The sequence below is a fragment of the Nothobranchius furzeri genome, chromosome 4, assembly GCF_043380555.1.
Source record: "Nothobranchius furzeri strain GRZ-AD chromosome 4, NfurGRZ-RIMD1, whole genome shotgun sequence".
Taxonomy (NCBI): Eukaryota; Metazoa; Chordata; class Actinopteri; order Cyprinodontiformes; family Nothobranchiidae; genus Nothobranchius; species Nothobranchius furzeri.
This window is the reverse complement of record NC_091744.1, coordinates 75,820,888-75,837,922: the sequence shown is the minus strand read 5'-3', so window position 1 is coordinate 75,837,922 and position 17,035 is coordinate 75,820,888. Positions and strand designations below refer to the sequence as shown.

General features: G+C 42.2%; 1 protein-coding gene across 3 annotated transcripts in view; it reads right to left on the bottom strand.

The window, feature by feature from the left end:
• Positions 1-14,744: 14,744 nt before the first annotated feature.
• trim44 (tripartite motif containing 44) overlaps positions 14,745-17,035 on the bottom strand; it is a 74,247-nt gene continuing 71,956 nt past the window's right edge. For all 3 annotated transcript variants that reach the window (XM_054733217.2, XM_054733218.2, XM_015964828.3), the window contains one exon: positions 14,745-16,109. In XM_054733217.2, the coding sequence (XP_054589192.2) occupies positions 16,025-16,109 (85 nt within the window). In that variant the 3' untranslated portion in view covers positions 14,745-16,024. The remainder of the gene's footprint in view (positions 16,110-17,035) is intronic.

Here is a 17,035-nt window from a genome sequence, read left to right as displayed (position 1 = left end):
TCCTTGGTCAAGAAACTAACCCATCTTGCCTGCTGATGGTGGTTGGAGGGATCGGAGGCGCCAGTGCTCGGCAACCTCATCTCTGTCAGTGTGCCCCAGAGCAGCTGTGGCTACATCGTAGCTCATCCCCACCAGGGTGTGAAAGTGTGTGTGACTGACTGATTGTGCTGTGAAGCGCCTTTGGGGGGTTTGGACTCTAGAAGGCGCTATATCAAATACAGGCCATTTACCATTGGTCTGTGGGGAGCCGACTGCTGTCTTCGCTGTGGTTGTTTTCTGGCCGATGCGGCCATTCACAGCCACCTATGGACTGATTGGCCAGCTGAAGTGATGTCACTCAGTGTGTTTACATGCACATCAGAAAACTGAACTTTTACGCTACATAACTGACGTCTGTTTTTTTAACTGCATGTAAACGCATTCGTCTTACTGAAGGTGAACTGGTTCTAATGGTGCTAAAGAACCTAGATAATGCAGTAGGAAACCAATTTCATCAGCAGTTTTCTGATATCATTGCCACAAAGTAAAACGTGTGACACCATCAAACAGCACAGTGCATACCAAATAGGCTGTGCTGCAGCGCTGTTGTTTTAACTTTGTCTGCTTCACTCCTACCAGCGTTTGTTTACTATTTTTGTTGCTTTAAGCTAACTGGAAAAATAACAACACGAAAGAGTGCATGTCGCCACCTACTGTACCAAAGTGGAACATACTTCCTTTGAGAGTTCGGTTTCCTAACGTACATGTAAACTAGGATAAAGACTCCCAGTTTATCACTTTTGATGGACTTAGATGCACGTGTAAACACACTGACTCTCACAATTATGTGGTGGGAGCCTCTGATTGGCCTGGCGGTGTGCGTGGCAAGTGATTTCACAGAATAGCATCTGACTGAATCCAAATATAATGTTTTTTATGTTATACTTTCAACACATCCACCCAGAAGAATTTGCCTTGGAACAACAGTGAGGTGAAGACCTTTCTGTCTTCGCTTGCTAAGGACAGATTTCAGAGGGAACTGGGCGGAATAGCGTGGAACAAATGAGTGTTCCTGGAGCCGTGGCGATGCGCAGCTTTCAGCGGCCATGCACCAACAAGGGTTGCACCAGACCAGGCCGGGCTGACCATAGTGTAACTAAGCATTTTCTTATATCTTTGTAATTAGGGATGGGTACCGAATTCGGTACTTTTTAAGGTGCCGACTGAATTCCATAGTACCGACCCAGCACCGATTCACGTCATTTCAAACGGTGCCTCGTTTCGGTACCCGTCCTTCATAACGAGAACTTGCCTAGACAACTGCGCATGCGCAACAGCGTTATGTCATCGGTCGCTGCGAGCGAGTTGTAAACAGAGCAGCATGGTAGAAAGAACGCACGCTAAAGCTTGGGTCCACTTCACTAAATGTGATGGGTAACTGGGTGATGATGAAACCAGCGACAACGATCTAAGTGAGACATCCTCATCTTAATCTGCTCCGGTAGGTAAATAAAATGTTTAAGATAATGTTAGCTTGATTTGTTAGCTTCCGATTCGCTAATGGTGCGTTCACTTTCTCCTTGGAACTCCAAATTTCCGACTAGAAGAACATGAACGCGCTCTAAAGTTTGGCTTCACTTTACAATGATCTAAGTGTGAGGCATCATCGTTTTAATCTGCTCCAGCAGTTAAATAAACTGTTTAAGATAATGTTAGCTTGATATGTTAGCTTCCATTGCCACCGTTGTTATCAGCTAATGGTGCGTTCGCTTTCTCCTCGGAAATTCTAACTTCCCAGTAGGAAAAATCAAATGAAAAAAGACGGCAAAAGGAATGAAGATACACAGTAAATTTAGTTCACAGTAAAGATGTTTGCTTCAGTTTAATTTTCAGCTTATAAAACTACAAGGACAATGTTAAAATACAAACAGTTGAATGTTATTTATCATGATATTTATCAAATATTGTTATATATTGAGAAAAAAATATATTTAATTATAAAAGAAAATTAAAATAATAAACACTCAAAAGTATCAAAAATTGGTACCGTTAAGTACCGGTATCAATTCGTAGGTACCGGGAATCAGTACCGAATCGATTCAAATGTCAAAGGTACCCATCTCTATTTGTAATCATGGAGATATGAAATCACTGCAGAAAGATTAGTTACAAAATTGGCCCTGGGAGCAAAAAGAATAATATTTATTGTCCACAACTGAAACCAAAATGGTAATAACTACAAGCGTGTCCCACGAAGATACTTTGTATTCATTATAAAAGTCCTTTTGCAGAAGCATCATGTGCACTGACAGAATTCCATAATCTTTCAACCTCTCTTTTCTTTTATCAACTGTTTTAATGAAATTTCTATGTGGAGACGTGATTCTTTGATTTTCATGCATGCAAAATGTTTACGTATAAGACGCTACTGAAATAGACCGAGCAGGTGGGTAGAGGTCATCAGCACATTTGTTTTCCTCCTGTTTGCTTTTGTTCCACACAGCAAACGTAGTGTTCTTTAAGCATAACAACCCAGGATAAATGCAGACACATCAACAGAAAACAGGGAGATTAAACAGAATGTGTCAATAGTGGAGGAGATGGAAGGATGACCCATTTCAGTAAAAAAACAAAACAAAAGCTCGTCTCTTTTTCACCCACGTGGTTGTGTTATTGCAACAGACTGAGCGAACATGAGTGGCTGCATGTTTAGTTAACATCTTACCATCCTTGCATCCAATTAAAATATGTTTTCAAGCTGCTTGTCATCTTGATTAAGCAGTCACCACGGGGAGTCGGCTGAAGAAACATTTTGTGTGGGAGGGAAAAACAAGGACAGACATTAATACAAATTGTCAGCGGATAACTAAATGGATAATATCATATTCTTATAGATGCTGGCATTCCCCTGCCTGTATTGTCTGCACGTGTTTCTATTTCATTCAGGATTTATATGAATGTATTTTATTTATTTTCTTCTGCTGATAAAAGCAAAAACCTCAGTTTGTTTGGCTAAAACCTTCTAGGTCCATTTTTGATTATTTTCATGTTTCTGCATTCGTTGTTATGGTTGCCTTTCAATGGAATGTGTTAAAAAGTGCTTGTGATCACCGAGAGTGTGTGCTCATGGTAAATTGTAATTTAAAGCATATTTTTCCTTTTCTTAAAAGGCAGATTTTTGGAGACAGAAACAAAATAAAGAGTTTTTAAAGAAATCAGTTCTCTTCGTTTTCTTTTCCCACCATTGTACTATTCACTTAAAATATTTGAAGTATTCGGATTAACCTGAGCATTTAAAATGGTATTCTGGGGATAAAAAAACAAACAAGTATAGAATTGAAGTAACACAAATACGGTCATGAGCTTTGGGTAATGACCGAAAGAACGAGATCCCGGATACAAGCGGCCGAAATGAGTTTTCTCCGAAGAGTGGCTGGCCTCTCGCTTAGAGATAGGGTGAGAAGCTCAGTCATTCGGGAGGGGCTCGGAGTAGACCCGCTGCTCCTCCGCATCGAGAGGAGCCAGTTGAGGTGGCTCGGGCATCTGGTCTTCTCTTCTGGCACTCGCAGAGTACAGACACTTCCCTTTTTGCTCCCTTATCTTTTTTCCCAAGGCTCTTTGTCCCGTCTGCCTACAGAGCGCTTCTCTGCATTTCCTCTGGAAATCCCTATTTTTTAGAAATGGATTTAATTAATTGGTCATTCAACGTGATTGATAAGATCTTTTCCACGATGAGAACGGAGGAGGGGGCTCCCACGTGCCCTCAAAGGACACACGCAGCGGGATATGCGCTCGATTCCTGGAAGGTCTGGAGGATCGTTTGTCTATCTCAGCTGTCCATTGAGGACGTCGAAGATATGTGGATATTTGGCCTTATGATCACTGGATTTCTTCTGTTTGGAGTGGCAGGATATCTGGTTTTGTGGAAATTTGGGAAGTCGGGAGCGATTGGAGTGCGACCCGCACCCATGGCAAGCACCGCCCGGGCGGATGCCTCACTGAGTGGGACGTTACTCGAGGTGAACCGTAAGCTGGACAATGTCCTTGCTGCGTTGCCGGTATTAGAGTGCAAAATGGATGTCATCTCGGAGAGGGTCACTGAACGGTGTGGAGATGTTTAATACCTGAATTGGCTTCACTGGAGGACTTGAATGATCAATACAGACTTTAAGGCAGAGAAGAAAATTATCTCTGCCTGACACAAACAAAGTCTTGTTATCCAATCTGACGCCATAGCAGCCTTGGAGTTGCGTGCAACAACCCCCACGACGGAAGGAATGCCGACAAATGCTGTGAAAACCCGACCTACCCCCCCGCCTTCAGATTGTGGTCTCTGCCTAGCGAGGCCATCAAAATGCAGGAACTCAATGTGCTCTGCCTTTTCCCGTGACCTCCCACCCACCTGTGGACACAGTTGGCTGAGCGCCACACGGGCTGCTCCCGCTGAGGAATCAGGATCCCAGCCCCCCCCCCCCCCCCCATTGAAGTCTCATGTTGTGAACTGTGACGTTCGTGCTTATATGTTGAGGTGTTTTTTTTTTTTTTTTTTGCATAGTAGAGTAACTCTGGTCTGCCTTTTTTCCCCTCCCCCAACTCTCCTCATGTAATCCCCTCTTCATCTAACTGAAATGAGCGCCGTTATGGCTGCTCTCGTGGTCTGCCTGTATTTGTTCTGTCTATATGTGTGTGTGTAACCTTGGTCAGGCTGTTCTGTGAAGTCAAGTTCCTATGCTCTGGTTCGCTGGAGCGCTGGCAATAAGGCTCTCTCTGATTCTGATTCTCTGAGGATGCCTCCTGGACGCCTCCCTAGTGAGGTTTTCCGGGCACGTCCAACCGGGATGAGACCTAAAGGTAGACCCAGGACACGGTGGAGGGACTATGTCTCTCACCTGGCCAGGGAATGCCTTGGGATTCCCCTGGGGGAGCTGGCCCAAGTGGCTGGGGAGAGGGAAGTCTGGGCCTCTCGCCTCAGGCTACTGCCCCCGCGACCCGACTCCAGATAAGCGGATGAACATGGATGGATGGATAACATACAAGTATCAGCTCACATTTTCATATATGTCTTAATGGTATGAGCATCCATCCTGGGATTGGGAGATGGGGTTCAAAGCCTGGTCGGGTCATATCAAAGACTTTAAAAATGGGACCCAACGCCTCCCTGCTTGACGCTCAGCTGTAGGGAGTTGGATTGGGGTGTTAAACAACTAAATAGTTTCTGAGTGCAACCACTGCTGCAACTCACCCCCCCACAGGGATGGGTCAAATGTGGAGATGTAATTTCACATGCGTGTGATGATAATAGGACTTTAACTTTAACTATGTGCAACCCTTTATTTAATTAAAATGATCATTTGTAAGGACTAATAATAAATGTTGTGTTTTTGCAGGTCAGTTTAAAAATCTGCATGGAGAAGTCAGACCTAAACATGGAAGCTAATAAAATTAGCTAAAAGCTGGTAAATGCTAAAAATGCCTTAAAAAGACAATATATATTATTTTTTTTCAGTCAACTGCACCGATTTAATTCAGGTTTGATGACGCTTCAAACTCTCACCGTGTTGAACATGCTCAGCGCTCATCCCTTACTGGGTTTTGCCTCCAAGTTTTTATTCTCTTCAGGTTTGCCTCAGTTTCCTGCAGGTGAGTGGAAATGCGCTCAGATTAATTTTAACTGCAGCTTTTGAGGGTAAGTAAGAAATAAAAACAAAAACAATTGGCCTTAATTATTTTGAGCAAGGTTTCCACAGTTTAAAGTGCCGACCCTTCACTGCCAATCAATCAAAAGCACTTTATTTTGGCCATTTCTTATTTACCCAGTCAACAGATTTCCCTTGCTCCTAGCCAAATGCTACCTCGGATTTATCTGAAATCATTACTGCTGTACAGCATCCTGCCTCTTCATGGGTGACGTGATGAAATGGAGCCGATGACAGAAAGCGACAAACTCACTCATTTTCTGAATCACATTTCCTCAGCAGGGACGAGGCGGAGCTGGTGCCTCACTCCACGACTCATCGGGTGAGAGGAGAGGGGGACACCCTGGACAGATCTCCAGTCCATCACAAGACTGCATAGAGACAAACAACTCACACACTCACTCACACCTAGAATCCATTTAGGAATGCCAGTTAAACTAAAATGGATGTTGTTCTGTTTTTGGGAGGAAACTGGAGTACCCGGAGAAAGCCCGTGCACTGCAACGCAACAGCACTAACAACTCCACCACGGTGCAGGCTTGTGACAAACAAACAAACAAACAAACAAACAAACAAAAAACTATCTGTTTAACAAGTGTCATTCAAGTTTGCATTCTCATCAATCTATGACTATAAATTCTACATTTAATCTTGTTACGATGCAGCAAAGAGGAACAAATACATTCAATAGATAATACCGTGGACGTTGTCCTGGCCTGAAGGCCAACACCATATTTTCATTTTCAATGCTGCTCCGTTCATAAAGTCTATGTAAATGACCTGCAGTGTGGTTCAGCCTCCATAAATAATCTGCTGTGTTTCATGTTTAGTCGTACGAGGTTCATTTTTCTGCTCTGCGTTTATATGCTTTCATGGTTTCACGGAAAGACAGAGGGAGAAACAGATGTGTTGACGTTTTGAGTTTGGTGTAACGTGCAACACAGTTACATACCATTGTATTGTCAAATGTGTATAAGATTGAAACATAATACAGTTATGCTGGTATGCACAGTCCTTAACTGTTTCTTTGCACCAAGAAGGTTGCCAGTTAAACACCCAACAGGGACTTTTCAGGACTTTACATGTTCTTCGCATGAATGTTAATTTTCTCCAGGTGATTTGGTTTTCACCAGATCAAATATGTGCATGTATGGTTAACTGGTGTCTAAATGGGAGTACGGTTATTGTCCTTTGTGCAGTTCTCTGATGAACTGGCAGGCATCATTTTCCTTTTCCCATACAACCAGGTAAAATGTAGAATGAATGGACAAAAAAAAATCATTTCTCAACATCATAAAACATCTTAAAACACACATGTTGCAGCTGCATGTACATTTTTCTGAATGTTTGACTGCTTGTATGAAAACGTATTAAACAAACATCAAATTTTAGTTTAAATGTGAATATTTAAAGTTTTGTGTTCAATAATGCTTTTAAAATGTTTTAAATAGTTAAATATGGTAATGCATTATTTGATTTTTACCAATAATATGTAAAACAATGCCCTATTTGTGCAATATTATGTCTAATGTATATCATAGAGAAACGTTAACTTTTAGGTAGACGGTCTGAGTGGAAACCCATCCTTTAGCCTGCACGAGCAGCTCTTGTATACCTGCGTACAACACAGTCCAACAAACCCAATTACGAGAACAGAACAAGCGAGACAGTACATCTTGTCCCTGATAAAACTACTAATGCCATCCATCTCATCAAACATGGAGACTTGTGTCTAATCTTGTAGCTTTAGGGCAAACCTGGAGGCCAGATGGCTGCACCCTTCCTCCCCTCAGGCCAGACTAGAGCAATTACTACTGCTGCTTCACACACAGACCTGTGTCACTGGTGCAATTAACAAGCTCCGGAGGAGCCTGGGCAACCAGTAATGGACAGAGTGAGTACACAGCATGAATGATGAGAGGAACGAGGAAGGCTGGGGAGACATCGTGTTGGGTTTCTAAGCTTTGGTGAACAGTTAGCGATCACGGATGAGGTCCCGTCTACATTTTAATAATAATAATAATAATACATTTTATTTAAAAGCGCCTTTCAGGACACCCAAGGTCACTTTACACAAAACATGTAATAAAATACAATAAAACAATAATAAAACCCAAAGAAGAAAAAACAAAGAGAGAAACAGTTCAATAAAATCAGTGGCTGTAGGCAGATTTAAACATATGTGTTTTGAGTTTTGTTTTGAAAAGGGTAAAACTGTCGATGTTCCTGATGTCTGGGGGAAGTGAGTTCCAGAGTCGAGGAGCAGAGCGGCTGAAAGCTCTGCTCCCCATGGTAGCGAGACGGGCAGAAGGAACCGCAAGATGGATGGAAGAAGAAGACCTGAGTGAACGGGATGGGGTGTGAATACTTATAAGGTCTGAGATATATGGAGGAGAGAGGTTGTGGATTGCTTTGAAGGTATGAAGGAGAATTTCGAAGATGGACCTGAATTTAACTGGGAGCCAGTGAAGCTGCTGGAGAACCGGGGTGATGTGGTGAAAGGAAGGGGTTCTGGTGATAATACGGGCTGCTGAATTCTGGACCAGTTGCAGTTCATGAAGGAGTTTGTTGGGGAGACCATAAAGAAGTGAATTGCAATAGTCGATACGGGAGGTGACGAGGCTGTGGACGAGAATGGCGGCAGTGTGAGGGGTCAGTGAGGGACGGAGACGGTTTATGGAACGTAGATGGAAGTATGCTGACCGAATTATGTTATTAATGTGAGCCTGAAAAGAAAGTGAGCTGTCGAGAATGACACCCAGATGTAATACATCTGGGTGTCATGTAATTTTAATGTAATACATTGTCTGGCGTAAAACCTGTGGCATGTTCAGGCCTTTTAACTTGTTTATGTATGGATGACACCCATGGTTAGGTTATTTTGTTGTTTTTTGGAGGTGGAGGGAAAATTAAATATCTCCAAGCCCTCAGTTGACAATGTAAAGTCAATTTAAATGGAACTCAGTGGGGTGGCCAATTAGATTCCAAGGCATTTGCCACCCCAGGCAATTCCTCAGACACGCCCCTGCATAAAACACCTTCTAAATTCAATCATCTACGTTTTAGTTGACGACGTAAACATGTATTCCTTGTTTTAGATTTAATTATCTTTTCAGCCAGCAAGTAAAAATATTTTTGCCACCCATTTCTTTGCATTCTGCAGCCATCTTTGCTGTGAGGATGATTCATCACAGCTGTGACAGAGAGCGTATAATGTGTTACAGCCCCCACATGGTAAGGTGCTGTGGTGTTATCTGGGTGCAGTGTTCATTTTATTCAGCGGCACGTTCCATTATCAGCAGGAGAAAACAGAGCATCCTGGTTCTTTACCACCGCAGCCGCACCATCTAGATCGCCACCATCTCTATTACCTCAGAAGTGACTGGTTTTATCAGCTTTTCTTGAAATACTCTCAAAAGTGAGGCGGTGCAAGCAAAACTGCTCCAAAAACAAGGCTTGGGTTGGAGAGTTCGGATGAATTTTTGCCTCCATAGCAGAAAACAAATGAAGGCGTCATTCTGTTTTGGACTACCTCATTTACATTTTAAACCGGACACTTGTAAGAAATAATTGTCTTAATTTACATGATCAGTAGGGAAATTATGGCAAATTCTGTTTGTTAAAAATCCAACCCAGTTTTCTCCTTCATTTTAATTCCTCCATGAACCGTCTCATCTGTTGGGCTTTTGATCACAATATCCATTTAGTCTCACTCCTTTCATCGTCTATAATTCCCCAACTTATGTAAATAGGATGCTGAAAAAAAAAGATTCTAAAGAGGTTAGAGAGACAGAGGCCTAAAGGTCTCTTTACTGAATCGAGCATCAATGAGCGATGGATGCTGTCTGGTGCAGAGATGGATTCGTCAGCCTGTCTCGTCTTCGCCCAGTCATTGTTCATGAGCCCGGGTTGCCAGAGAGCTTTCTGTACCTGCCGCTTCTGACAGATGCCTACTGCCAGTCAGTCTGATAGTCCACAATATCCATCCTCTTCCTGTTGCTTGGATCTCAGATGAGCCACAGGAAAAGAAAAAAAGGTCAGGAAATTGATTTATTTGCTTTTTGCTTCGCATGTGTTTTAGCCTTTATTTGGCTATGGAGGGAAAGAGAGTGAAGATAGATGAATAAGTTATGCAATATGTGTTACATGGTAAAAAAATCACATCTTAATGTCTTAAAACAAGATATTAAAAGATCCAAATAAAAACAAAATGCATTAAAATTGGCACTCACTGATTTTCTTTATAGACTCACTTAATGTAAAGGTTTAGAAATTTAGACCAAATACACCTGTAGCAAAAGATTTTGCTCTACAGGTCGGTCTAGCCACGCTCCATTGTAGCATCAGAAGGGTTACCATTTGCCCCGAAAGCTTTTTGTCTGGCCAATCACAACGCTCTAAGTTTGTTGGGCAGGCTTAAAGAGACAATGTGTAGTTCATACCGTTAATCTCTGGAAATATCCATCCAAATGTTGTTGAAAATGAATTCAATGATGCCCAGTTGTTCAAAAATAATGGTGGCTTCAGATAACCATAAAAATCAATTCTAACATACATGAGAGCGGGTCTAAGTCTCTGGGCAACGCCATGTTTCCTTCTACAGGAGCCCGTGAGGACAAGATGCATTTACTGATTTGTAACAAGCTGTTACAAAACTTTCAGCATTCATGAATGTTGTTGTTTACACATTTACCTCTTCACTTGTTGCCAGTGATGAACGGGAGTCTGAGGTGCTTGTCATTTTCCTGGAGGTTGCACTTCCAGGTATTTTTTACCTTAATGGCCACCGCTGGTAAGGTCTTACTTGAACACAAAAATACAGCTTGCAGTGATTTAGGTATGTACTGCCCCCTATCACCAGGGAAAATACACATCTTTACTTTAAAGAGATACAAAGTGGCTTGCTTTTAGCACCCCCTAGTGTCCGTTAGTAAAACTAAAAATGAAGCTTATCTTCTCGCTGTGCGCTCATCTTTTTAACACCTTAGGGCTGTGGTACACTTGCTGTTTTACCTCACGTTGGCGCAGGCAGCAGGCTGCTTCTTTGTTCATGTATTTGCTGCTGCACAGCACTGCACTGCATGTAGTACCAAGGGGTTACACTAGGGGGCACACTAGACTACTCAGACCGGACACAGAGCCAGGTTTGTTGGTACAACCAAAACAAACATGGTTAATTTTGAGTTCATGACAGAAAAAGAGACAGCAGCAGTGCCAAAGATGTTATGAATGATTTCTAAACCAGAGACGGGGTGACCATGGTGAGTGTGTCTCGCTCGTTTTGTTGACGCCACCTACTGGATACACATATGTTGCAGCGTTTACGTTAATTTCAGGGGACATGCACAAATGACGCATCAAATAAACGCAAGTGACCTGTGACAGGCATTTTTAACACGCATTTGCATTTTCAAACAGCAAGTATATCACAGTCCTTAATCTAACTGCAAAAATGTCTCCTCAGCGTTCATCAGTTTCTACAGGAGCGATTCAACACAAAACCAAACAAATCAGCTGTGTTCACAATCTAAAACATGCAGGGGATGTGCTGGAAGCAGACTGCAGCACTGACATGTCAACTCCACTTTACTAGTCCAACAGGGACAGGCCTGTGTCTGACTCTGAAGTTGCAAGTGAGATATTCTAGCTACAGGGGGTGGTGAGGTCTGAGTGACGTTTCATTAACTGTGTAAAGGTTCATTTCAGCACACACTGGCTCAAGAAAAAGATTTAAAATGATGAAAAAATGGCATAGCATGCCTTTAACGCTAGAACCACGATGGAGAAAAAAACTACAAAAACTTCAAAGATGGTATCAGCTTTGGACTATTTAGACTTGACTTTTCAGACAGAGGTAACTTTATTTTGAGAATTACTGTATTTGCTTCTTCTTCAATGGTGTATGTCAGACATTGTTCTTATTGGTCCTTGTGCTGTCCAATTGCACGCAGAGACAGTTTGAAAGACACATTTCTGTCTAATGGCCAGACTATATACAGTACATACATATATTGACAGTTTGCCAGGTGTGGCTATGTGAAATTAAAACCTAAAATATTTAAAATCAAATTGTGAATCCTGACAGAAAAAGCTATTTCTTAAGTATTGCAAATTCAATTATTTCCACATATACTACACATTTAAAAGTGCTTTTTTTACTTCAAGATGATTAATAGTATAAAATCTTAGTTTATTGCAATAGAAGTGTATTGAGGTTGATGGTAAAGAGTGGTTTAATTACAGCTGCAGTCCTGTGTGTGTAAATAAGCAACAAGTGATCCCAGATAACCATCCGTCCACTATCTGAACTGCTTCATCCTCACCAGCTGGTCCCTGCCTCCAGCGGTCATCGTCCGAGATGTGGGTGACACCCTAAACAGGTTCATCACAGGGCCACAGAGACACAGATGACAATTCAAGCACTCACTCACAGTCTTTAAAGTCTCGAATCAACCTAACATGCATGTTTTTAGTTTGTGAAAGGAAGCCTAAGCATAACCCAAACCTGCACATGCACGTAGAGAACATGCCAACTCCAGGCAGAAAGGCAGAGCTGGTGTTATTTGAACTGTTGACCTTCTTTCTGTGAAGCAACAGTGCTACTAACTGCACCCGCCATGCAGCCTGTGATCACAGATATGTGTAATTACATTTTATGGAGACAGATTATGGTAAATATATTGAATTTTCTCTGCCAAAACCAGCAAAACTAATAATGTTCATCACCTCAGATTCAGGCGAGTATCTCAGAGAGCTCAACCACTGAATATTTATGCAACACCCAACTGAATATTTGGTGCATAACTATTCACAACAGTGGTAAAACGTCAAAAATAGAAATCTTTACATGTCCTCTATAAGGTGCACTATTTAGTGAACAAGTAAACATGTTAAACAAAGCTCTGTATTCTTGTTTTGTAGTAGATTTACTTTTGTGCTTAGAATATTTGATCACATGACTCAAATTCAGACACTTGGCTTTACCTTGCAACTGCATGACCCCAAAGGTACTGTGGCAGTAAAACAAAAATCTAAATAATCCTCTCCTGACTACTGTCTTTGATCATTTTTGTTGTGCTTTGGCCAACCAGAAGCTCCCACATTTCTGATTTCTGGCGTAATAAGTGTGACGTTTCACCAGAGGTTGTATTTTTCCAAGGATGAGATGACTATAGGCTGATTTATGGGTTCTATCTGTTTAGCGAGTTATGAAACCATTTAATCATGGACAAACATCTCCAACAATTTAAAACAGAAATAAAAGGTTAAAACAAGGGTTCAAAATGTCACATCTGAAGGCAAAACAAGCTTTTATTCTTCAGAATAAATGAGCTGTGTTGGCATAAAGGGAAATAGTTATAAATGTAAAAATCCTGGGGTAGAATTCCTGGAAAAATGCCTGTTCTTGTGTGTGCGTGTGTGTGTGTGTGTGTGTGTGCGTATATAAAACCCAAGGAGAAAGATAAATAAAGTGCATTTGCAATGAGCCAAGCAATAGATTTTCTTGAATATTACAAGAACGTGTGATTTGAAAGAGGGTGGAGGCACAGGGCTCTGCAAATAAACCATCTGTACTGGCTAATGCATCGTCAAAAGTCCTTAAAAGGGGGCACACACACACACACACACACACACACACACACACACACACACACACACACACACACACACACACACACACACACACACACACACACACACACACACACACCTACGAGAAAAACAAGACTTTTTATTAGAGAAATCTTCCTTTGCTCTTGCAGCTTTTTCATGCTAATAAACAGACTCATTAAGGCGTGTCACAGTGGATCGGAGGGTGGTGGATCTGCTCCATTACTGTGAAACCTCAGCCTGCAACTGTCTTCTTAAAAGGATGGGAGAAAAAACAGCCTCTATTAAAGGCAGCAATCAAAGCTGCATCTCCACTGGTAAGCACGTCACGTAGCTAATTCAATCTCACAAGCCATGAAGCAATTAATTCATGTCAATACAAATGCACAAATAGTCCTTTTTGCCCCATCAGGAAAGTGGAGGTCTTCCGGCTGTGTTCCTGTTTATTTGCTCATCTTTGTGCCCCCTTTGTGAACATGCTCAGTGATGTGGACCTGGAAGAGCAAGTGTAATTGGGTGTGGAAGAAAAGAGAACCTTGTGGTCTTTCTGCCTAAATGAGATCAGACAATCTTCCCTCCATTTCCTCTACAGACGCCAGGCGCCTTGCCCCCCTCTCAGATTTCTTATTATTGCCTCGAGGCATGAAAAAATTGAACATAAGGAGATGATGATCGTTCTGTATTTGATAACACAACAGCCTGTATCCCTCTGTGCCCAGTAGCCAACTTAAATCCAATACAGTCATGATATTGAGGATTTAAGTGAACTGGACTTCAATCAGCAGTCCATCAGTTCCCGAAAGATCTAAAAAGTTCAAAGTCATTAAAGGGTGTGAAATTATGCACTACCACATAGAAGGCAAGGCGCGGTGGTTAAATAAATATCCATGAATCAATGTCAAAGTCAATACCTCAATTATAGGCTAGCAGGGCACTTTCCGGCTAAATGAAGTATCTCAGGTAGAGCAGGTGCAATGCTAATGCGCTGCAGATGGCATCTCGCTATGAAAAGATGAGGGACAGAAAATGAATGTCAGAGAGACAAAGGACTTCAAAAAGAGGTTGTGAGTTGATCAAAGTTGGATTGGGCGTGTTTGGAGGCGCAGACGTCATCGACATTTAAACGTGTGAAGAGGTAAACAGAGACCCTGGAGAGGTGTCCTGGTCTGCCTCCCTTGTTCCCAACCCTCCTATTCCCAGTCTTATCAAGATGTGCTGCTGCTTTGAATTTTAATGGGAGGAAAAACCTGAAATCCTCCCCTCCCCCACACTGAATTCTATTTTAAAGCCAGTTCATCCATTTCTCTTCTCTCTAGCTGCCGTGAAGAACAAAAAAATAAAAAGCCATACGACGATCGTTGTTTTCGGCTGATAAAACTGAATTCTGTGTTTGAACTTTGTTTTTTATGACATGATGCAAATAATTTATTAACATCTCTTGAAAGAACGACACGGGTGTCAGAGTCTACATCCGATCTCAAAAGCAACCTCTTTATTTATAGATTTTAAACCAAAATAGACTAATTAAAAAGAGACGAAAACATCACTGAGACCACCGTCTGATGTCGCAGCAGAATACAGGATAGGCTCCTGCTGGTTTGTTTCAATAGGCTGTTGACACACCAACAATTCCCCTGGTAGGTGTGCAGCTTCAGTGTGTCTATGCAGCGCCACAGCGGTGGCATCATGTCATCGTTAAACTCATCACACTTACATTAATGAAACCCTTAGATCTGATATTTAAGCCAACGGAATAAATCATAAAGGAAACAAACTGGTGATATGTTCACAAAAACGTGAGCAGCGCATCACGAGGGAGAGCTGTGACTGAGCAGGTCAAAGTGAGAACTGCATACGTTTCTCTCGACCGTAATCTGTCATATGCTGCAGGCTGGCTGAGAGTAATGACCCTTTACATTACAACACACACACACACACACACACACACACACACACACACACACACACACACACACACACACACACACACACACACACACACACACACACACACACACACACACACACACACACACACACAGTTGATAAATGTGCACAATGCACCTTTTCACATAGCCAAAATGCACTTCGATTTTTATCTAACAAAGATTCAGCGGTGCTTACTGGTCAATAGGTGTCAAAACGTCCCCCGATCCCTATAATAGATCCAACAAGCACACAAGGAAGTGTGAAAAAAATCATTCGGAACAGCAAAGGGAAAAGGCCGCGGGACACGTATCCATCGTTTGTTCTAAAATCATCGTAAAACCCTAAAAACATTATGTTTAATGGAATCTCTTTAAGACATAAGGCATTTTGTTTATCAGAGAGTGTCTAAATGGAAGAAGCTAAGTGATAATGCAAATGAATGAAGAGTATAAAGCACAGTGTCAACCCCCTGACATCTGCTGGGTTTAACAGATGTTGTGCTCAGCTGCCTATCCGAGCCCCTCTCCGAGTCAGGCAGCCTCACCAGCGAGCCAAGACTCTGACTGGCTGCGGAAATTGAGCCTGATGGTAATTGATTGCACATAACTTGCACGCTCCAATTAATGAAAGTTTGTAGCTAGTGAGGAATTAAAAAAAAAGTAGAAAAGATGTAGTCATCCATAATTGTCACAGCAGCCTTTCTCAAGGTCAGTTTATTGCCAAGGAATGGGGGTAGGAGGCTGGCCCGACAGCTGGATGGAGCAGATTATGAAGGACAGATGGATGGACAAGGAGTCTGTTTGATCATATCAGGGGGCGTGGTCCATGGACGGTCCAGAATCGTTGTCCTCAAAGTCCTGACGGTCCATGGGATTTGCCCTTGGCTCTGGCAACCTGGGAGAAAAGAAAAAAAAAAGTTAGGAATCACTTACGATACTGTTCAAGCTCTTCTGCTCCCACTTTCCTAACCACCACCCCCACAAACCCAAACCCCGCACACAAATTATGGAAATATAATAAACCCTCGCTAAATGTAATCAGCTTCAATCAAGCTGCGCCTTGAGTAGAAATCATTCATTCGGTTGGTTTTATATTAGCAGCTGTAGTGTGACAGAGACAAAGTGATAGCTGGATCACAGGGACCCGTAGTAATCTGAGCCCGACTGATGGATTGAATTTTACTGGCGATAGTCCGCACTAATCATAGACTCTAATTAGACACAATGCTGCAAGGGTGGCACAGCTCTGCTGTTGCCTCAGAGGCAGATCTTCTGAAACGTTCCCAACTCCAACTATCCATGTTTTCCCTCCACATTCATAACAGGGCCAGCTGGGTTATCTAAACACACACATTCACCGTGTGAGGCTGCTGTTTATGTCAGGGACATTTGAAGTACGTTAATGGTGTGTCATTTATTCTCACTCTTTTCATGTCTTTTGTTTAAAAACAAAACAAAAGCAGGAATAGAAGCATTTAAATGCATTTGTTAGATTTTACAACAGATCTAAAAGAAAACAAGGAAAAGTTCAATCCTGCAGGCTTAAATGTACACGAGCTTCTGATAAATAATAAAAAAAGAAGCTTTTCTTTCAAGGTAAGAATTAATAGATTACATTAGGCAGTAGCCTAAACAGGGAGGCTCAGACTTCCCTCTCCCCAGCCACTTGGGCCAGCTCCCCCGGGGAAGACCTAAGGTGTTCCCTAGCCAGCCGAGAGACAGTCCCTCCAGCGTGTCCTAGGTTTTCCTTTCGGTCTTCTCCAGGTTGGACGTGCCTGGAAAACCTCACCGGGCAGGCGTCAAGGAGGCATCCTAACTAGA